At 36.9% G+C, this 20,288-nt stretch overlaps 1 protein-coding gene across 1 annotated transcript in view; it reads left to right on the top strand.

Moving 5' to 3' along the window:
• The window catches only part of LOC138854070 (uncharacterized), a 32,537-nt gene extending 17,137 nt beyond the window's left edge, over positions 1-15,400 (top strand). The window contains exons 6-10 of the mRNA XM_070094885.1: positions 3,769-3,890; positions 5,670-5,778; positions 9,092-9,203; positions 9,838-9,963; positions 14,182-15,400. Of these exons, the coding sequence (XP_069950986.1) occupies positions 3,769-3,890; positions 5,670-5,778; positions 9,092-9,203; positions 9,838-9,963; positions 14,182-14,317 (605 nt within the window). The 3' untranslated portion in view covers positions 14,318-15,400. The remainder of the gene's footprint in view (positions 1-3,768; positions 3,891-5,669; positions 5,779-9,091; positions 9,204-9,837; positions 9,964-14,181) is intronic.
• The last annotated feature ends 4,888 nt before the right edge of the window (positions 15,401-20,288 follow it).

Below are 20,288 nucleotides of genomic sequence, written 5' to 3' on the forward strand. Positions count from 1 at the left end.
AATTTATGAAATAGGTAATGATTTAAAATACCCAAGAAATGTAATTGATAAATCTTTTAAAGTTGCTAGAAACACTTTTTATAATCCAAAAAGGGGCAACCAGCCTTATTCAACTAAAAATATGTTGGTTCTCCCTTACCATGAAAACTTGGTTGATATGCCTTCTCTTCTTAAGACTTTTAATATTAAAGTTGTATTCAAAAATCTTGATACAGTAAAAAAACTTTTGATAAAGAATTCCCCCCAAAATGCTGATGGATGTGTCTATAAGATTCCTTGTAAAATTTGCGATAAAGTTTATTACGGTCAAACTGGTAAAAATCTCGAACTAAGATTAAAACAACATAAATATAGCATTAGAACTGGACAAGATTCCAATGCTCTATTTATTCATGTAAGAGATTTTAACCATCCAATTGATTTTCAAAAAGTTGAGAAAGTAGTATCAAGCAAGTCCATGGTCGACAGGAATATAATTGAATCTTGTTTCATAAAAAGCAGTTTTGACAATAATATGAATATTTCCTTTGGTTTATATAAATTAGATCCATTTATAATTAATAGAATTTGGGAAGAATTTAATAATACACTGGACAAATAATTTTTAAATTTTCTTGGGTAGAATAGCTTGGGGGTGAGTTGTGCAAAGGACCTATCCAAGTTGGCTCGCCGCGCGTCACGTGTTTAACCGTTGTGGGATCTGATAGTGAGGTGCTGGCCGGACCCCTTATATAGCTTCCTTGGATGCTTCACTTTCATAGTTCCTTGATAATGTGAGTAGTCACGAAAGCGCTTGGAATTTCTCTATTCTTTCAGAGTGGTTGTTTTGCATATTTTGAAATCACCTGCTTACTGTGATCTTATTGCATATATATATATATATATATATATATATATATATATATATATATCTTTATATATATTTTATAAGCAACACGGGTTTGAACTTAAAAGCGGATTTTTTCAATAAATATATTATTTTTTTTTTTGGGGGGGGGAGGGGAATTTGCGACAGAAAAAAATAAGAAAAAGTTAATATATCATTATTTTAACACATCAGCCGTTTCCCACCAAGGCAGGGTGGCCCGAAAAAGAAAAAAAATCATCATAATTCACTGTATCACTGTCTTGCCAGAGGTGTGCTTACACTACAGTTATAAATCTGCAACATTAACACCCCTCCTTCAGAGTGCAGACACTGTACTTCCCATCTCCAGGACTCAAGTCCGGCCTGCTGGTTTCCCTGAATCGCTTCAAAAATGTTACTTTGCTCACACTCCAACAGCACGTCAAGTATTAAAAACCATTTGTCTCCATTTGCTCCTATCTAACACGCCTACGCATGCTTGCTGGAAGTCCAAGCCCCTCGCACACAAAACCTTTACCCCCTCCCTCCAACCTTTCCTAAGCCGACTCCTACCCTGCCTTCCCTCCACTACAAATTTATACACTCTCGAAGTCATTCTGTTTTGTTCCAGCCTCTACATGTCCAAACCATCTCTACAACCCCTCCTCAGTCCCTCTGTATAATAGTTTTAGTAATACCGCACCTCCTAATTTCCAAACTACGAATTCTTTGCATTATATTCACACCACACATTGCCCTCAGACATGACATCACTGCCTCCAGCCTTCTCCTCGTTGCAACATTCACCACCCATATTTCATACCCATGTAAGAGTGTTGGTATAACTATATTCTCATATTCCTCTCTTTGCTTCCACGGACAAAGTTCTTAGTCTCCACTCGCCTTTTTTCCCTCATCAATTCTGTGATTCACCTCATCCTTCATAGACCCATCTGCTGACACGTCCACTCCTAAATATCTGAATACAAACCATACCACGGACGGGGATAGAACCCGCGATCAGAGAGTCTCAAAACTCCAGACCGTCGCGTTAGCCACTGGACCAGCTAGCCACAATAAGATTCATCCAACTAGGTATATTTCTACACCATAGGAAGATTAGCATAGGCACCACTGTGACCACAAATGCAAGTTTTTACAGACGAATCTCCAGCTAGCCTGGCCGTGACGAACTCTAGCTCAAGTCCCCTCAAAGCCGTCAACACGACTCACGAAATCGTAATGACACGATTGCAAACAAACCATACGACGGACGGGGATAGAACCCGCGATCAGAGAGTCTCAAAACTCCAGACCGTCGCGTTAGCCACTGGACCAACTAGCCACAATAAGATTCATCCAACTAGGTACATTGTGGCTAGTTGGTCCAGTGGCTAACGCGACGGTCTGGAGTTTTGAGACTCTCTGATCGCGGGTTCTATCCCCGTCCGTGGTATGGTTTGTTTGCAATCGTGTCATTACGATTTCGTGAGTCATATCTGAATACATTCACCTCCTCCATACTCTCTCCCTCCAATATGATATCCAATTTCCCTTACCTAATTTTTTTGTTATCCTTATCACCTTACTCTTTCCTATATTCACTTTTAATTTTTTCTTTTACGTGACTGAATAAAATATATGTAGATACTAGTCTATTTTATCATATACTGCCATAAGATATATACAAATCTGTTATATGTACATTTTAAAATTTATCAAAGCTTACGAACGCAGACAATTACAGATTGTAGATGGCGTCATTCACAGTTGGGAAAAATGCAAACTTAGATGCAGTAATATAATAATAATAATAATAATCATAATAATAATAATAATAATAATAATAATAATAATAATAATATTATTATTATTATTATTATTATTATTATTATTATTATTATTATTATTATTATTATTATTATTATTATTATTATTATTATTACAGACAGTACATGTTCTATTCGAAGTCGAGAGAAATGTAAATAAATGTCTAGTGTTAATAATATTATAACATCTACACTGTTTTGTGTCATATAAGACAATATTGATGTAGGTACTAACAGACGATTCATCTTGTAAACAGATAACGTAAACTTCCAGTACTGCAAATGTATTGTCTCTTATGATTTTCTTAATAACATTTTCCTTTTTCTAGCTTACTTTATTGAAAGAATACAGTATATATATATATATATATATATATATATATATATATATATATATATATATATATATATATATATATATATATATAATGTATATATTATATAATTTCCCAATACGTCATACAGATCGTTAGAGGGTATGCAGAGGCACTGTGTTCTTATGTAGCATAGTAGTCAGTTCCTCTTCAGTCCCAACCCTTTGTATCTGGCAGCATCACGTGTGCGTGTAATTGTTATAAACAAGTGATTACTTAAAGAACAGTGAAAATGAACTCAATAGATTTAACCTACTCGTCCTGGTCTCCATTCCATGAGACAGTTTTTAAAAAAGACAAATTTTCAAGGGGCTGCATCACCATAGGATCTGCTGAACAACTTTTTTATCGTTAAAATTTATTATTCTTGAGAGACGATCAAATATGAAGACTGACTTTTCAAAGTTAATTCTACTTCTTGTTGCTGGTTAGAAGCTTTTAATTCAAGGACTTGGACTTGTTCTCTCCTTCCTTGGATCGTATCTGATTCCTTCCCATTCTCCAGCAGCACTGTATGACCCTAGTGAGTTTATCGCTTAGTTATAATTATAATAATGATACCATTCCCCAGGGACTGTACATAACAGCATAATAAAGAAGGAGCACTGCTGCAGGCCTACTGGCCCAAACTAAGTAGGTCTACTCACACCCACCTATGGATTTAGCGCTTCCTCCTAAATATAATAATAATGATAATTTACCTTCCCTCCTTCCTCAGCAAAGGAACTCGTGACGTTGGCCACCGCCGTCAACTCTACGCTGCAGAACAAGAAAAAGAATTGTCCATTGTTGTACTCCTACATCGGTGACCGCTGCCTCTCCCTCTTCTCCGTTGCTAAGGTCAGCTACGTCGCTTTTCTCACCTCTCGCGAAGATGAGTTATCTAGTTTAGGATTAAATAAAATTTGGCAATATTTTCTTCGTAGGTGTATGGTGTTCATAAAGTTATCAAGGGACTCGCAATGAATACAGTTTTACACACACACACACACACACACACACACACACACACACACACACACACACACACACACACACACACACACACACACACATGTAGTTATTAGTTGTGAAACGCAGGCAGTAGACACATGGCCTGATATATATATATATATATATATATATATATATATATATATATATATATATATATATATATATATATATATATATATATGTATATATATATATATATATATATATATATATATATATATATATATATATATATATATATATATATATATATATATATATATATATATATATATATATATATATATATATATATATATATATATATGCAGGACAAGCCACGGAGGGGGGGAAATCTTTAGCTCAAGTACTTTCACACGTCATCAAGAGTTGTGCAATGTTGCAAGGGAGCAACCAAAGCAGGGAGAGAGGTCTCAGAGTAGTATAGGTGTCATCGTCCACGGTTACCCTTAGACTGGGTTAGTGGTCGGTGACCCCCCTCCCCCCCCCTACCATCATCACCCTACTCCCCATATGGGGTAGGAGGGTTTTTGAGATGTCAAGTATGAAATTATAAAAAATATAAAAAGCCAAGATTATATACAGTGTGTGTATGTGTGTTTGTACTTCATCTGGCTTATGTAGTTGTTTTCTAACGCCCTGGGCTCTGTCATACCTAGTCTTGAACTTTTGTATGTAGTGCCCCTTCAATAACTGACTTCATAAGGAGTTATATGTCTTAGACATAAATAGTTTATTCAGAAAAAATGCCTATTTGGCTCCTTTAGCTGAACTATGTACACTGCTTCCATCTGAACACTTTCATTGTTATATTTAGTAGGAAACGCTAAACCCATAAGAACCACAGAACGCCTGGGGAATGTGTATATATTTGTGTACGTATCCTGTGTATGTGTGTATATAAAATTTGTGTGTGCATACATGCTTATGCATGTGTATATATTGTACGTATCTTGATTTTAAGAGGAGAGTAGATTCACTTCTATAAATCAAGAAGCCATCAGCTGAAGATCAGCTGTTTGATAATATCAGCTGATGATCAGCTGTTTGATAATATCAGCTGATGATCAGCTGTGGAAGAATCAGCTGTTTAACAATATCAGCTGATGATCAACACTGACGCTACCTACACGGGAGCTCACCTAAAAGTTGTCAACTTATGATGACAAATCACGGCTGAGTTGGACATAATTTTTTTCCTTTTACTAGAATATGGTTAAGTTTTTCTTTTTCAGGTCACCCTGTCTCGGTTGGGATACTGCTTGTTTGTTGAAAATAAATATGTGATGTCTGTTATGTGTCTTGGGTTGCCAGCGTTTCCTTCAAAGTACATGAGTGAACAGAATGAACATACTAGTGGTATTTGGAACTTCTTTATAAATACTGAGTTCCATGAATTGGGTGCAGGTATTGCATGTGTGGGCATGTTTTCTATTTTCTCACATTCTGAGGCCTGAAAAGCATTTTGTGCTGTAATCTTTAATATTTTAAGGGGTAGTCAAGTAAGCCAGTGGAAGACCTTGGTCGAATGACTTAACAGCTCAGTTGAGTGGGTCATTATATGGCTGACACCCGATTCACTACCATCACAGATGTACATCTTAATGATGATATCTTCGGCAGGTGTCGTGGCCAGAAGCCAGACAGTTCTGCAGGTCCATCTATGGCGACCTGCTGAAACTTGATGACTTAGCGGATTTGGGACATCTGCTGCAGTACCTGAGAGCGTCAAGTGAGAATTATTATTATTATTAACTTCATATTTAACCATTATTATTCTGAATAATATAATTTTATTTACAAAAGCAAAAGCAATTCTAAACCCTTATGTATACTTTTATTAATACCGTTTCTAAAGAGCTGAAAATGAACTATATCAGGAGCATTGCATAATTTTTAGTCTGTATTCAATATTTGGCTTTTTTGAATGTAGTTTTAAGATTCATAATTTAAAAGGAAAAATAATAAGAAAATGCATAATGTTTATAGGTCATGAGTGGACCGTGACAGTGTATCATCTAATCCAAGATGCATTTATAATAATTTAAGCAACATAGAACTGGCACCCCTCAAGGAAGGTTCCTTGATGTTGGTGAGGGGTTCTTGATTTAGGGAATTGGATCTGTGCTCCAGTTCCCCGAATTAAGCCTGTATGCCTTCCACATCCCCCCTTGATTATAATAATAATAATAATAATAATAATAATAATAATAATAATAATAATAATAATAATAATAATAATAATAATAATAATAATAACATAGAACTGGCAGCATCAACAACAAAAACAATACCACTGCTTCAGTATTGAAAATAAAAAAAATTATTTCCTTGCGAAGCTTACAATATGTGGTTTACATGTTACAAAATATTAATTACAAAGAAATTCACTAGGATGCCTAGCCATTTCGGGCAGACTAATCCTAATTCTTGCTGACTATGATATATTGACACAGGTTGTGGAGCAGTACATTTTAATATTTATTATGTCATATTAATATAAAAGTTAGGTAATTTTAAAAGTTTATCATTTATAGGACTGATAAGAGTGAGGCAGCAAAAAACTTAAGAACATAAGAAAGAACACTGCAGCAGGCCTACTGGCCTATGTAAGGCAGGTCCAATTCACCCACCTCTTCTGCCTGGTGGTTTATGTGATCAATAATTATGATTAGGCATGAAGGGAAAGACAGGTGGACTGCATATTTTTATACACAGCCAGAAGGACGTTGACAAGGTCCTCACATACACACCAAGTTGTCACTTCTCCAGTAGAGATAATTACTTACCAGCGCAAGTTAAATGTGGTGCAGTCTGGAAGGATGTTTTGTGATTTCTTCCAAATGTCTCGTTTTATTGTAGTGCTTTAATAATTATGATTTTTGATCCAATATTTGGGGTGAGAATGACGGTCCTGATGGCGGGGTAGGGGTCGTCCTCGGAAAGGTTGGATTATTATTATTATTTATCACGGGAAGCTCTAAACCCGTAGGGATTATACAACACCTGTGGAGGAGGGGGTGGAAAGCATTCAGGCACAATTCAGGAAACTGGAGTACAGATTTAATTTTCTAGATCAAGAGCCCTTCACCAGCGTCAAGGAGCCTTCCTTGAGGGGTAGGAAAGGTTGGAAAGAGGGGGTAAAGGTTTCTGTGTGCGAGGGGCTTAGACTTCCAGCAAGCGTTTGTGGACGTGTTAGATAGGAACGAGTGGAGGCGAATGTTTTTTTATGACTTGACGTGCTGTTGGAGTGCGAGCAAAGCAACATTTATGAAGAGATTCAGGGAAATCGGTTAGCCGGACTCTGAGTCCCGGAGGTGGGAAGTACAGTGTCTGCGCTCTGAAGGAGGGGTGATGTGCTGCAGCTTTTTTAACTGTAATGTAGGCACACCTCTGGCCAGACAGTGATGGAATTAATGATGAAAGTGCTTATTCTTTTTTCGGGTCACCTGCCTTAGTGGGAAATCACCAATGTGTTAATAAAAGAAAATATTAATGATGAAAGTCTCATCAAAATTGAAGTTTTCTGATAACCAGGCGAGATTTGTAGAGAGCTGCACAGAAAGGCTTTCATTTTATTAAGAGGCACGTAAGTTCCTCCGTCTTCTAATAACATGTTCATTTTTCCATTATAATCTACCTTGACCATAATTACTATCGCATTTGCTTTGTTCCGTAAGATGAAGTCCAGGATCTTTCCTTAATTCATGGTATAACTTAACTCTTTGAGGACAATAGTGTTGGAGAGGTCCGAGCAAAGCTCAGATTATAGTGGAAAATGAACATGTTATTAGAAGACTGGGGAACTTACGTGCCCCTTAATCCCCATTTAGCTGTCCATTTAAGCTGAACTTTTCGACTAATAAGAGAGGTAAAAATGGAGGCTGCAACCTGAGAATAATTTCCCAGATATTGCCGAAGATATATTCTATCCTTAGAGACTTCATAATTGAGAATAGCCTCTATCTTAATCATTGTTGGTGCTAATTTTTCCTTGCCCTACAGTAAGGCTTAGAAAAGTTATTGTAGTTCTGCAAATATGGTCTTTGATAAGTTTATTGTTAAGCCATACGATAAGTTTATGGCTAAGCCATAAGAATTCAATCTGGTGATTAAATTTTCGAGATTACTTCAATGTTTACTCAAGGTTTCACGTACCACTGCCATTGTCATGCAATAGGACTCCACTCCAATCGTCCAATCACCTTGTGAATGACGCAGTGAAATGTGGTGGCTGTGTCGCATAGACTGACAAGCATGACATGGTATTTGTATCATAAACCAATTGTTTTCAATAAAATTGGCAAATTGACATGTACAAAGCATAATGAAATTCTGAATCTAATATTAGTTAGGATACAACAATGTTAAATTGTTCGTTAAAACTGGCAAAATCAAACCATACTTTTCAATAGGTATGAAATATTAACAGCAAAAGTTTGAAGCCAATCAGAAAAGTTATTCTTGAGTTATTACTTTGAAATCGATATCCAAGTTTGCTTAATAAAATTATCACAGTCACTTACACAGCCCAGTAACACTATAAATACTTGGATCTGAAATCATGAGGGCAAAATGTCTGGTAGAAATTAAAGGGACGTCATCTACATACAACCATTTCGACCAACAAGTTCTCATTTACTCTACCTTCATCAGAAAGTTAAGTCTGTAACCTTGCCAAGCATTTCCGATATTCATTTCTTTGCCATTTCAGAATCACAATAAACACATCGCTAATAACATATTTAATTATTATTGGCTGTATTATATTTATATATTTATATAATGTAAGGGGTCATATAGCTCTGGGAAATGAAAGATAATTTGGTTTGATCCAATGAAGGATTGTTGACTGCTTTCTTTCCCGTATTTATCCACCTCCAGTGAAGGAATAACTGTTTTAATATTTCTAGTTAAAGTAGTGCTTTCACTGGCTGCAAAGTACTCTCAAGAGTATATTGCTAACTTATATTACACAGAGCATCGTGTATATATAAGAAAAATATAAGTATATTCCTCGGACTAAATATTATGTGGTCTTACAGTGCTGACATCGGATTACTGGATCGGAGGTCGCTTCGACTTAGATACTAATGCTTGGTCGTGGACCGTGGATGACTCCACCATGCCCCTGGGCTCTCCTTTCTGGGCTGAGAGGTTAGTGCCTCAGGGCTCTTCTTACTGCCCCTAGGCTTCCCTTACTGGGCCAAGAGGTTAGTGCCCATGGGGTCTCCTTATTGGGCTGAGAGGTTAGTGCCCATGGGCTCTCCTTACTGGGCTGAGAGGTTAGTGCCCATGGGCTCTCCTTACTGGGCTGAGAGGTTAGGGCTCCTAGGCTGAGAAGTTAGTTTTTCTAAATTCATGTCTTGTGATTTGTCACGTGTGACTGTTCACATGGTTTAAGAAAACATTTATGCTAGTACTTTCCCGAAGAATAACCCATGGATTAATAAATTGTATGACTACTTATAGTAAATTGATCATTTTGTTATATTATACATTGTAATGCTACAAATTTGTACAACTATAATGCTTCATAATCGAAATGTTAAAATTTCATTGTTTAAAATATTCATTTGTACTTCTTATTGTAAATTGTTTACTGTAATTTTTACCACTGAATCTATCATAGCTTAGTTAATCTTAAGTTAATTTTAAGTCTGTCCATAATACTCAGCATACAAGGGGCTTTTGCCATGTACACTCAACCACTATAATTCCTTGTAAATCTATGTATCATGTCACACAAATAAACTATTGAATTGAATTGATGTGTTGCATGTCATTACAGGCACATTAGCACATGCACCCCGCGTCCTCCACCTCATACTGATCCCTTCAGCGACCCACCTGCTGCGCTGCCTGGTGCCACCTGCTACGAGTATACGCAGGCACCCCAGAACCGCCAGGAAGGATGGTAATGTATCTAGCCCCAAAGAAGTCACTTGCGATTTAGTAGTCTCTAAGATTCTCGCTGAGGCAGTGTTAGTTTCTAATACAGTTTAAGCTAATTTCTGGAATACACAAATTTCCTGAGAGGGTTTTCAAAAATTTAACTGATTCATACATTTAGGCAAATGATGGTTAAATACCTCCCTCATGTACCTTGTGGTCATAACTCCAGACCCTTAGATGGGTGTATATCAATACTTTTTCCAGCCTCTGTGACAGGGAAATGCCATTCCTTGCTGGGAAGGGGAGGCACTAGTTTATGAAAGTTAAGACTGTAAGTCCTGGCCTGTGCCTAGCTAAAGGAAAAGTCATGCAATGGTGAAGTGATGCTCTTGTCATATCAAATGTGCATGGCATATGGATCATGAAATGCTGGTTATGACATGTTCATGAAATATTGTTCTGTTTTTATACTAAGTTACTTTTAAAAACATTGTTTTAAAAGGGTATTTTGCTGTTATATCTTTGCTTCACGTACGTAATATACTATATTTCATGTATGTACAGTTTTCCTCCCGTACTATTTTTATATATTACCTCAGTAATTACAGGAGCACAGCTACAGTCTTGATGTTCCGTCTTTATTAGTTATTCTAGCATATATTTGTTTCTAAATTTCCAGTTGATGTGTTACAGTAATGTAGTGTGGTTGATTTTTTACAGCATGCAACACACCCAGATCCCATATCAAATATCACATTAGATAGATTTTCTTTCAAGTGGACGAGAAGATAGCCCTGACCTCATAGATGCCTAATTGAGTATTCCATCATCGAAATAATGAAACAATTTGGATGTGTTTCTAGTATATTATATACTGACTCATTTTAAGACTTACCCAAATGATGTTTACTATAACTTTCATTATTTTTCATGAATTTTTGAAAGTGAGTTCAGTCACTGTTACTATTTCTAGAACTATACTGCTTTCTCATCTCGACTCATCACTCAACTTGGCAAGAAGTTGGGTCTCTCTGGTTATGTAAGTGTTATAAAAAACGCGATTCTAAAAGTTTAGAGATCTCCAGTGAATACTAGAAAGGACTGCCCTTCTAGCATCCAGCCTGTTACTGGGTTTTCGTACAGTTAGTCAGTATCCTTGTCCAATTATCCATTAGAATTCAATAAGAATTATTAGTGCTTCAGGATTACAACTGGTAGGCTACTAACTAGAGAAATTAAAATTTAATAAATTTATTAAGTTGTCTAGGCGTATATCAAATTAAATTAAATTAATATCAACAAAATAAGAATAATCACTTCTCTCGTGTACAGTATTATTGTGCTGAAAGCACATATCACACCTTTATGTCTTAAGTATCGTCTGGTACATTAACCTTTAATAATACAATATACAAATAAGTTTGCGTGTATGTGTGTAAGTGCTCTAAGTAGTTCGCTATGTCTCACGACTCGACTAGACTTAAACAGGTGATTGACAAAGTTCTCAAATAAACTAACTTCTTGACCAACTGGCAATCAGAACAGTCTGCTTGAACAATAAAAAGAATGCTAAGCCCAATAGCAATATCACAAGCAACTGCGACACAGAATCAGGAACAAGGAGATAATATAACGACACTAAGTAGGGACCATCAGCAGATCCTCCACAAAAGTCACAAAACTCCCATACTACTGAATCTAAGTTCAGCATAAGAAAATCCCCGACTGTGACAGTACACAGAAACCAGTACAAATTAGGTCAGAAGCTACAGCTCAGGATCTGAGTTGCTCAGAGTGTCTATGCGACACACAACCTCAGTACAACGTCGAAAATCACTAAGTCTATACAATGTTCTGTGAACAGAGTCTCCAGAACTAACAATAAAGCTACAGAGACGATCTTCCAACAAGGGCCAATAAGGAAGAGTTAGGCACTTGTCAGGAATAGGTCCAACCACCAAGAGAGTCTAGACCAGACTGAATACTTCAGGCGAGGTGAGAAAACCCCCCCTAGATCACGTGATCGCTCTGTGGACAGAAGCTGACCAGCAACGCTGAGAAGCCGGCAGAGTAACGAGCCACAAACGATAATTGCAGTAGTTAGACAATCAAGACTTGAACTATGTGCACATAATAATATGTTACATCCTACCTAACAAAAGTAACTAAGTCAAATAATAATATAAAGCAATATATTTACGATTTAGCTATTATCGCAAATATAAGCAATATAAAATTATTTGAAAAGGTAATATACATATACATATACATTGTAACCCATTCAGGGGTTGCAACAGTAAGGATGACGAAGAGTTTGCTTGTTGGCCAAAAGCAATGTCGACAATTTCGAGTACCCTGACTGGGCTCTGGAACCCTCCTGATATGTTGCAGGAAAGTGGGAGTGTGTTGCAGGAGTGTAGGAAAGTGTAAGAGGCGGGAAAGTGTTGCAGGAGGGTGGGAAAGTGTTGCAGGAGGGTGGGAAACTGTTGTCAGAGGGTGGGAATGTGTTGCAGGAGGGTGGAAATGTGATATAGGAATATGTTTAAGTGGTCTGGTAATGCGTTGAAGCATTGGAATGAGCTTTGGAATGTTTTGTAGTAGTGTGGGAGAGAGTTGTAGAGGGTGAGAGTGAGTTGTAGAGGATGAGAGTGAGTTGTACAGGGTGAGAGTGAGTTGCACTTGCGCGCAAAATGATGAATAATAATTTAAGAAGGATATTCCAAGAAAGTCATCAGTGAGGCTATTTCCAGTGGAATCCTTTGTCCCACTTCTCCAGGATGGTCCCACAACAGTGGGCTACCACTCGAGTACCTGTTTACCACCAGGTGAACAGACCAGCATGGACGAGGGAATTGGCTCAACATTTCCACCAGCACCAAGATTGAACACGGGTTCTTTGCTTGTGAGCCATAGGTGGAAGGTGCTGCCACTGAGCCACAAACCTCACCACCCGCTCCTTATTTATATATATTATTATAATTATAATCATGGGGAGCGCTAAACCCAGAGGATTATACAGCGCATGTGGGGGGAGGGGTGGAAGGCATTCAGGCTCAATTTAGGGAACTGGAGCACAGATCCAATTCCTCAGATCAAGAGCCATTCACCAGCATCAAGGAATATCGCTTGAGGGGTATTTATATATAAAGCCTCGTTTACAATGATTTTTAGTCAGTTTCAGTTAGTGACGGGATGATACCAAAATTTTTTGTCAATACCAGCGTTCAGTTTTAGGCCGAAACCAATACCATTAAAATTAGCTGATACCAGTACATTGACACAGTTCTCTCAGTGTATTATAAAGTTACTCATGTACAGTATCGAATTATTCTCTTTCACTTGTTTAAGTGGCGGATTGTATGCATTTATGATTGTAAGTCTGCCATATGGACTAAGAATTAAAAAAAAAATTATTTTAGCTTCGGTAACTTATACAATAGTAACAATTTACTTTATCTTTCTTTCCTACTTAGTCTCTTCTTTAACCTGGGTATTTAATATTGAAAAAAAAATAATCAGTTAAGGTATATTTTCTCAGTTTAAGTAAATTATTCTGTTTTTTTAGCTTAAAATATTAATTTAACTGTATTGTTTAAAATTGTATTTTTTTTATTAAAAAAAAATATATGGCTTGCTTTCCATCTCCCTCTGTTTGATAGGAGGGAGCAACTCTCTTACTTTGTAGACTCTTGTTGTCTTTTCCTCCCTTCGTGTATTATTGACCCTTTTAACAGTGTATATTCTTAAATTTTGACCTTAAATTCCTTTAAACATCCTGTCTACTTGATAAATTACTATAACCTTTATTTTCTATGTTCCTAATATTTTAGCAGTTGCCTTGTCTGTCTCGTTTTTTCAGTTCGCGAATATAGTAATGTGCGCTTAACTCTGAGTATTCTAGTCTGATTCGACGTCAGTTCTGACATCTTTTTCTAGGGCATCATTCCAGCTACCTGTTTCTCTTACATGTGATATAATTGTATATAGTGTGACTTTGTAAATGGTCCAAGTCGGACCGAAACTTCGTCATAAGCTTTTCTCTCCTGTGTGCGAGTTATTTGTGAATTGTGTACAGTATTCTATTTTAGCCTGAGGTACTGGCTGGTTTCATTCATTTAGTGTGTACAGACAAGCTGTTTTGTGGATTAAATTTATGCACAGTCTAAAAAATATAATTTAGTTTGTACCAAAATAACCTTACTCTTACAGTTTCAATGACCTTGACTAACCTTGTCCACAGGTGCTCCGCCCTGACTTACGAGCACTTCTACTATATCAGTGATGAGAGCTGCCAGGAGGCAAGGAGTCCTCTTTGTATGTTGGAGGTTGACATGGAGGAGAACAAGCCTGAGGGTGAACCAACCGTGAACCCCTGATCACCACCCACACGACATGATTATAGTTTTTCATCCCAAGCTGACCCACTTGACGTCTGACCTGCTGACTCCTCCTTGTTGGGTTTGTAAGGGCCATTAACAGTTTATATCGTGTAGAGCCCTGTTTACCGATGTACAGAGATATTTTGCCCAAATCTAAATGATGAAAGGCATAGGAGACTCTTTGCAAATAAAAACAAGACACTAGAAGTTCCCAAACAGACTAGGTAGACCTCCTCGCCAAGCCCCAGCAGAGCAAGACACCTACATCCTCACCTGAGTTCAGCGGGTTTCCCACCAAGACCGTTAACCTACTGACTCAACATGGGTCAGTAATCTGTTTCCTGCCTCCTCCCTTGCATGTCTCATCCTACCTAGTCAGTGATCAAACCTGTGATCTGACTGCTATAGCTACGTATAATCTCCTTTATGTGTTACCATAGGTAAAGTATTCACTAGGCGGCCCCATATATATGGGTAAATAATTTCATAAGTAGCACTATAACTAATGTTTTGTAGGTGGCACCTTAACTAATCTCTCACAGATGGTACCTTACTAATCTCTCATAGATGGTACCATTACTAATCTCTCATAGGTGGTACCATTACTAAGCTCTCATAGATGGTACCACTACTAATCTCTCATAGATGGTACCATTACTAATCTCTCATAGATGGTACCATTACTAATCTCTCATAGATGGTACCATTACTAATCTCTTATATATGGTACCATTACTAATCTCATAGATGGTACCATAGCTAATATCTCATAGATTTTTGCTATAGCTAATCTCTCATAGGTGACACTATAATCTCTCATACGGAGCACCACAACCAATCTCTTAGGTGGCACCCTAATTAATCTTTCCCTTAACTAATGTCTCACAAGTGAACTCTTCTAATTGTCACAGCCTAACAAAAACCATCTAAGAAATCTGAATGATTAAGGTTCCAAATTCATGGAATCAAGGTATTAGAAATTTTGGACTGAACTTAGTTGACAAAATTCACAAAAATATTTAGTAGGTTTGAAACTTTTTTCTATACTTAAAACTGTACTAATAAATTAATGTTAAAATATTTGAATATATGTTTAATTTCTTACTTGTAACCTGAAACTTAATGTATTTTATATAAGAAATGTTCTTTTCCGCAGGCTAGGCTGTTCAGAGGCCTTTCTGCAGGCTAGGCTGTTCAGAGGCCTTTCTGCAGGCTAGGCTGTTCAGAGGCCTTTCTGCGGACAAGGACATGCAAAAATCTTTCTGCAGTCTAGGCTGTGCGAAAACATTTTTGCAGGCTAGGGTGTGCAAAGACCTTTCTGCAAGCTTTTCTGTGCGAAGTCTTTTTGCAAGTTTAGCTCTGCACAGACCTTTCTGCATGGTATAGACAGGATATAGGTATAGATAGACTTAGGTATAGTTACTACATTTACGGGTGACTTAAAATATTTTGCTGAATAATGGAAACGCAGGCGATTACAACATTGTTAGAGTTAGCAAGAGTTTCATCACTGTATATCCCTCCAAGTAGGACCATCTTAATGTGGTGGCGTGATTTGTGCCTTGGACGAGGCCAGTTCCCTGGAGGAGGGGTGCCACTGTCTCCACAGGGTGCTTTTCTAAGAACCCAGCATCTATTTCTGCATAAATGGTGGGGATATTTCCTATCGTATAGGTAGTAGGATGGTAGACAGCAACCACCCAGGGAGGTACTACTGTGGAAAATTGCATTTATCTGAATGTAACTAATTATGTACATAACAGTAAATGATAACAAAGATAATTATTATTTATCAATGTTACATAGACAAGTAGGAATTTGTGACGCCTAGGTCGCAAAAAATGTCCCCCTTCGATACCTACCACTGTCATAACCACAAGTTGCTCTGGATCTATTAATTAAATGAAATATACATACACCAGGAATACTGGTAAATATATAAATTTGTGGACTGTATATTAAAAATAACAAATGGTTATATATATACACAATTACATAACAGAAGGAAAATATATCTTAATATCACTCACCAATTTGACTGGATATTAAGTTGTATCATACTCAGAAAAACCTCACTAACTAAATTCATGAAAACACTGGCCAGAATTATACACAAATCTAGAGAGCTTATCTGAGGTTCCTGGAGCTGTCTTGTCCAGTCGTCTGATATCTCAAGTTATGCAGGAATGCACATCCAACAATTTCGCCTCCTATTTGAGAGGTGTCAATCCAATTTTAACCTCTAGAGCACGAAAAATTCTTCCCATTATATTAACGTTGTATCCAGTTCAAAACCAAGATGGCGAGTCTCCTCCTGCGCAGACGCAGGCTTTCCGTTTTCTATGACAAATATTATTAAATACAGTATGGCCATCTATTTACATATAAATACTGAATTTCTGGAAAATATATACAGTATTTTCCACACTGCGGCCGGCCGGAGTTCGTTGCTAAACGATTCAAATTGCTCATTTGGCAATGGTGGAAGACCTGGGTACATATAGGATCTGGCATCCACACGGCGACATATTACACAAGATTTAATCACCCTTTTTACACTTTGCCGTCCTTGTGGAATCCAGAAAGTTTCCCTAATACAATTTAAGGTATCTTGTACCCCACCATGCATTACATTTTTATGGGCATTTAGCACAATTAAATTTGTTAGATGATGAGTTTTAGGCAGTATGATAGGGTGTTTAGCATAATCACCCAATTCAGCATTTTGTAACCTACCTCTGCACCTAATTACATTGTTCTCTAAATACAGCCCCAATTTCTCTATTATAGAACCTTTCACAATTTTTCTTTCCATCATCAATTTAATCTCATTTCCATAGATTTCTTCTGTACCCTCTTTATCCAACATTCAAGAGGATGTGAAAACTTATATGATATATTCATCTTGTTTAGAAATTTAAACACCAACTTAGTTACATTGATTAGTTTGAGTAAAGAAGAATACCTATTTATATCAATGGCTAAGGAAGGACAAACTATTGGAGCGGTGGTCACAGTAATTTCAACAAGAGCAATATACGCCTTTTGTACAGGCCAATTAGCTTTATTTACCAACCAGCTCGGTCCTTTAAACCATGATACAGCATTTACAAATTTAGCATAAGGTAAACCTCGAGACAAGAAATCAGCTGGATTCTCCTCACCAGGTATATGATTAAATGTTAACATATGCTGACCCAAACTATTATACTTTTCTTGCATCTGATAAATTTCAGCGACTCTTTTTTGTACGTACACAATTTTGCTGTTTCCATTACGAATCCATTGTAAGGATACCTCATTATCAGACCAAATTACAGTGTCACTAATATTTACCTCCTGCAACTTATTTCTTATACAATTAGCTAATTTGACACCTACATAAATGGCTGTTAATTCCAACTGAGGTAAGGTACGTGATTTAATTGGAGACACTTTAGCCTTAGACATAACAAGAGAAATAACACTATTACATTGAAGATAAGCAACTGCTCCATATGCCTATTTTGAAGCATCACAAAAAATGTGGAGTACATTTTTCCCATTTGGATTGGCCACCTGGCGTGGGAACTCCAACATTGGAATTTTTTCATAATCACCAATTAATTCATCCCACCTGTTAATGAATTCCTCAGGTAGAATTTCATCCCAAGCGCATTTAAGTTTCCATGCTTCCTGAATTAATAATTTCCCTCTTATAGTAAGTGGTGACACTAAACCTAGTGGATCAAAACATTTGGAAACTTCAGCAAGCAAAACTCTCTTAGTTAATTTATTGGGCATACTGTAATTATTAGGTTTTAAATTAACAAATCTCTCTCAGTATCCCAATTTAAGCCCAATACATTACTACATTTTGGCACTTCATCTCCAGGGTAATCTTTACTTATTTTGTCCTTCAATTTGGACGAATTACTATTCCATTCTCTCAGAGGCATATTTGCACTTTGCATTATTTTATTAGCCTCTCCATAAGTCATTAACAGTTCCTCTTCAGTTGACATCACACCCAGGAAATTGTCCACATAAAATTGTTTGCTCGTTACTTTACTCAATGGACTTCCCGTACATTTAAGGTGTGCATTTATTGTTGCTTGAAGTAGGAACGGACTGGATGTACCACCAAATAATACACTCCTAAAGCGAAAGGTGTTCAGAGGGCTAAGTGGGTCAATAGGATTCTCAGGCCATAAGAAGCGGGTACAATCCCGGTCAGCCTCTTGTAAACCCACTCTTAGGAAAGCTTTACTTATTTCAGCCGTAAAGGCATTATTCTTTACTCTGAAATTTAATAAGATATCTCCTAATTTTTCTGTCAACGACGGACCTGTCATCAAACAGTCATTTAAACTAGGTACATTTTTGTTACTCCTGGCACTACAATTAAACACAATTCTCAGAGGAGTGGTCTTAGAATCCTTCTTCACTCTGTGATGTGGCAAATAGTGACCATAAATTTTGGCTTCCTCAGGAGGTACCTCTTCTATAAATTTATTAATTAACTGCTCAGCAATTATTTCATTATAGGCAGTTAACAATTCTGGTGTCTTACTCAGTTCGCGGAGCTGAGCTTTTAACTGCCCATATGCCATTCTGTAATTAGTGGGCAATTCTGGATGGTTCAGTCTCCACGGAAGTCGTACCCAGTATTGTCCAGATTCAAATTTTACATCTTTCAGGTACTGTTCCTGAGTTAAAGAATCGTCTGGACTTTCTTCATTTACATTTATTCCAATGCTGTCTAATTCCCACAATTTATGCACTGGCTCAACACCATCCTCTATGGAAGAATTATACTGGGGTACAACTTCATGAGTAAGACACACAGTTATGATATTTGTAGTTTCCTCTAGTCATGAATTATTATTACGAGGAATCCTACCATACATTACATGGCCTCCAGCAGTCTTCAAAAGGGTGACACCACATTTCTTTACCATACCCTTTACAAAGGAAGTATAATAGTCACTACCTATCAAAATATTTATTGGGCCTACAGAATCATCACTTACACCGGAAGGTGCTAAATTTACATTATGTGAGAGTCTTTCTGTAGCTTTACTAAGTCCTACTGTAGATATTTTCTCTGGAAGTCTATCTACAATTACTGCATTAACACGTTTTTTCTCATTGCCTAACCTGACAGTTACATAAACAGTGTCATACAATTGAGCCCTTTTATCCGAGAGAAAACCAGATAATCTTAAAGTTGTGGGATCTCCCATCTGTACTTCCATACCATCAAGACATTTACGTTTTATGAAAGTACGCTGGGATCCCTGGTCCAACAATGCAGTTACATTTTTTGATTTATGCCTTTTATCATCAATTTTTACCTGTAACACAGGTAAGGCTACTTCAGCAAACCCATCATTATTAAGATTAGCAGCAATTTTTACATTAGCCACTGTTGTGTCAGGATTGTCAACATTATCATTATTATCAACATTAACATATAGACCCTTACGCATGACTATATGGTGTCTTCCTTTGTGACATTGATAACAGAAGTTTAATTTGGCATAATAATCCTTTACATTGTGATTACCCAAACACCTGATACATCTGTCAAGTTCCTCCAATCTTTCAATTTTATCATTCCATGAATTATATGCATTGCAATTCTTAGAAAAATGAGTACCCTTGCAGAAAAGACAATCTCTCTTTTCTTTGACTGGTTTCCTATTAACTGTGCTACTCTTAGGAGGGTACTTATTCTTTTTACCTTGTGGAGAATCATTATTTCTGATTCTTGCTACTTGATATGCACCTATGCAACTATTTTTAGGAAATAAATTTTGATTATTACCATTGGGATAATTTTTCCCTTTGTGAAACTTGACAGATACCTCAGAGTTATTATGTGTTGCATCTTTAAAATGAGTTGGTTGGCTGGTCTGCAACTGAACAATTAATTCTTGTAGACCTAGTCTTATTTTCTCCAGACCAAAATAACCCTTGTGATATT

Source organism: Cherax quadricarinatus, chromosome 48 (genome assembly GCF_038502225.1).
Source record: "Cherax quadricarinatus isolate ZL_2023a chromosome 48, ASM3850222v1, whole genome shotgun sequence".
NCBI lineage: Eukaryota > Metazoa > Arthropoda > Malacostraca > Decapoda > Parastacidae > Cherax > Cherax quadricarinatus.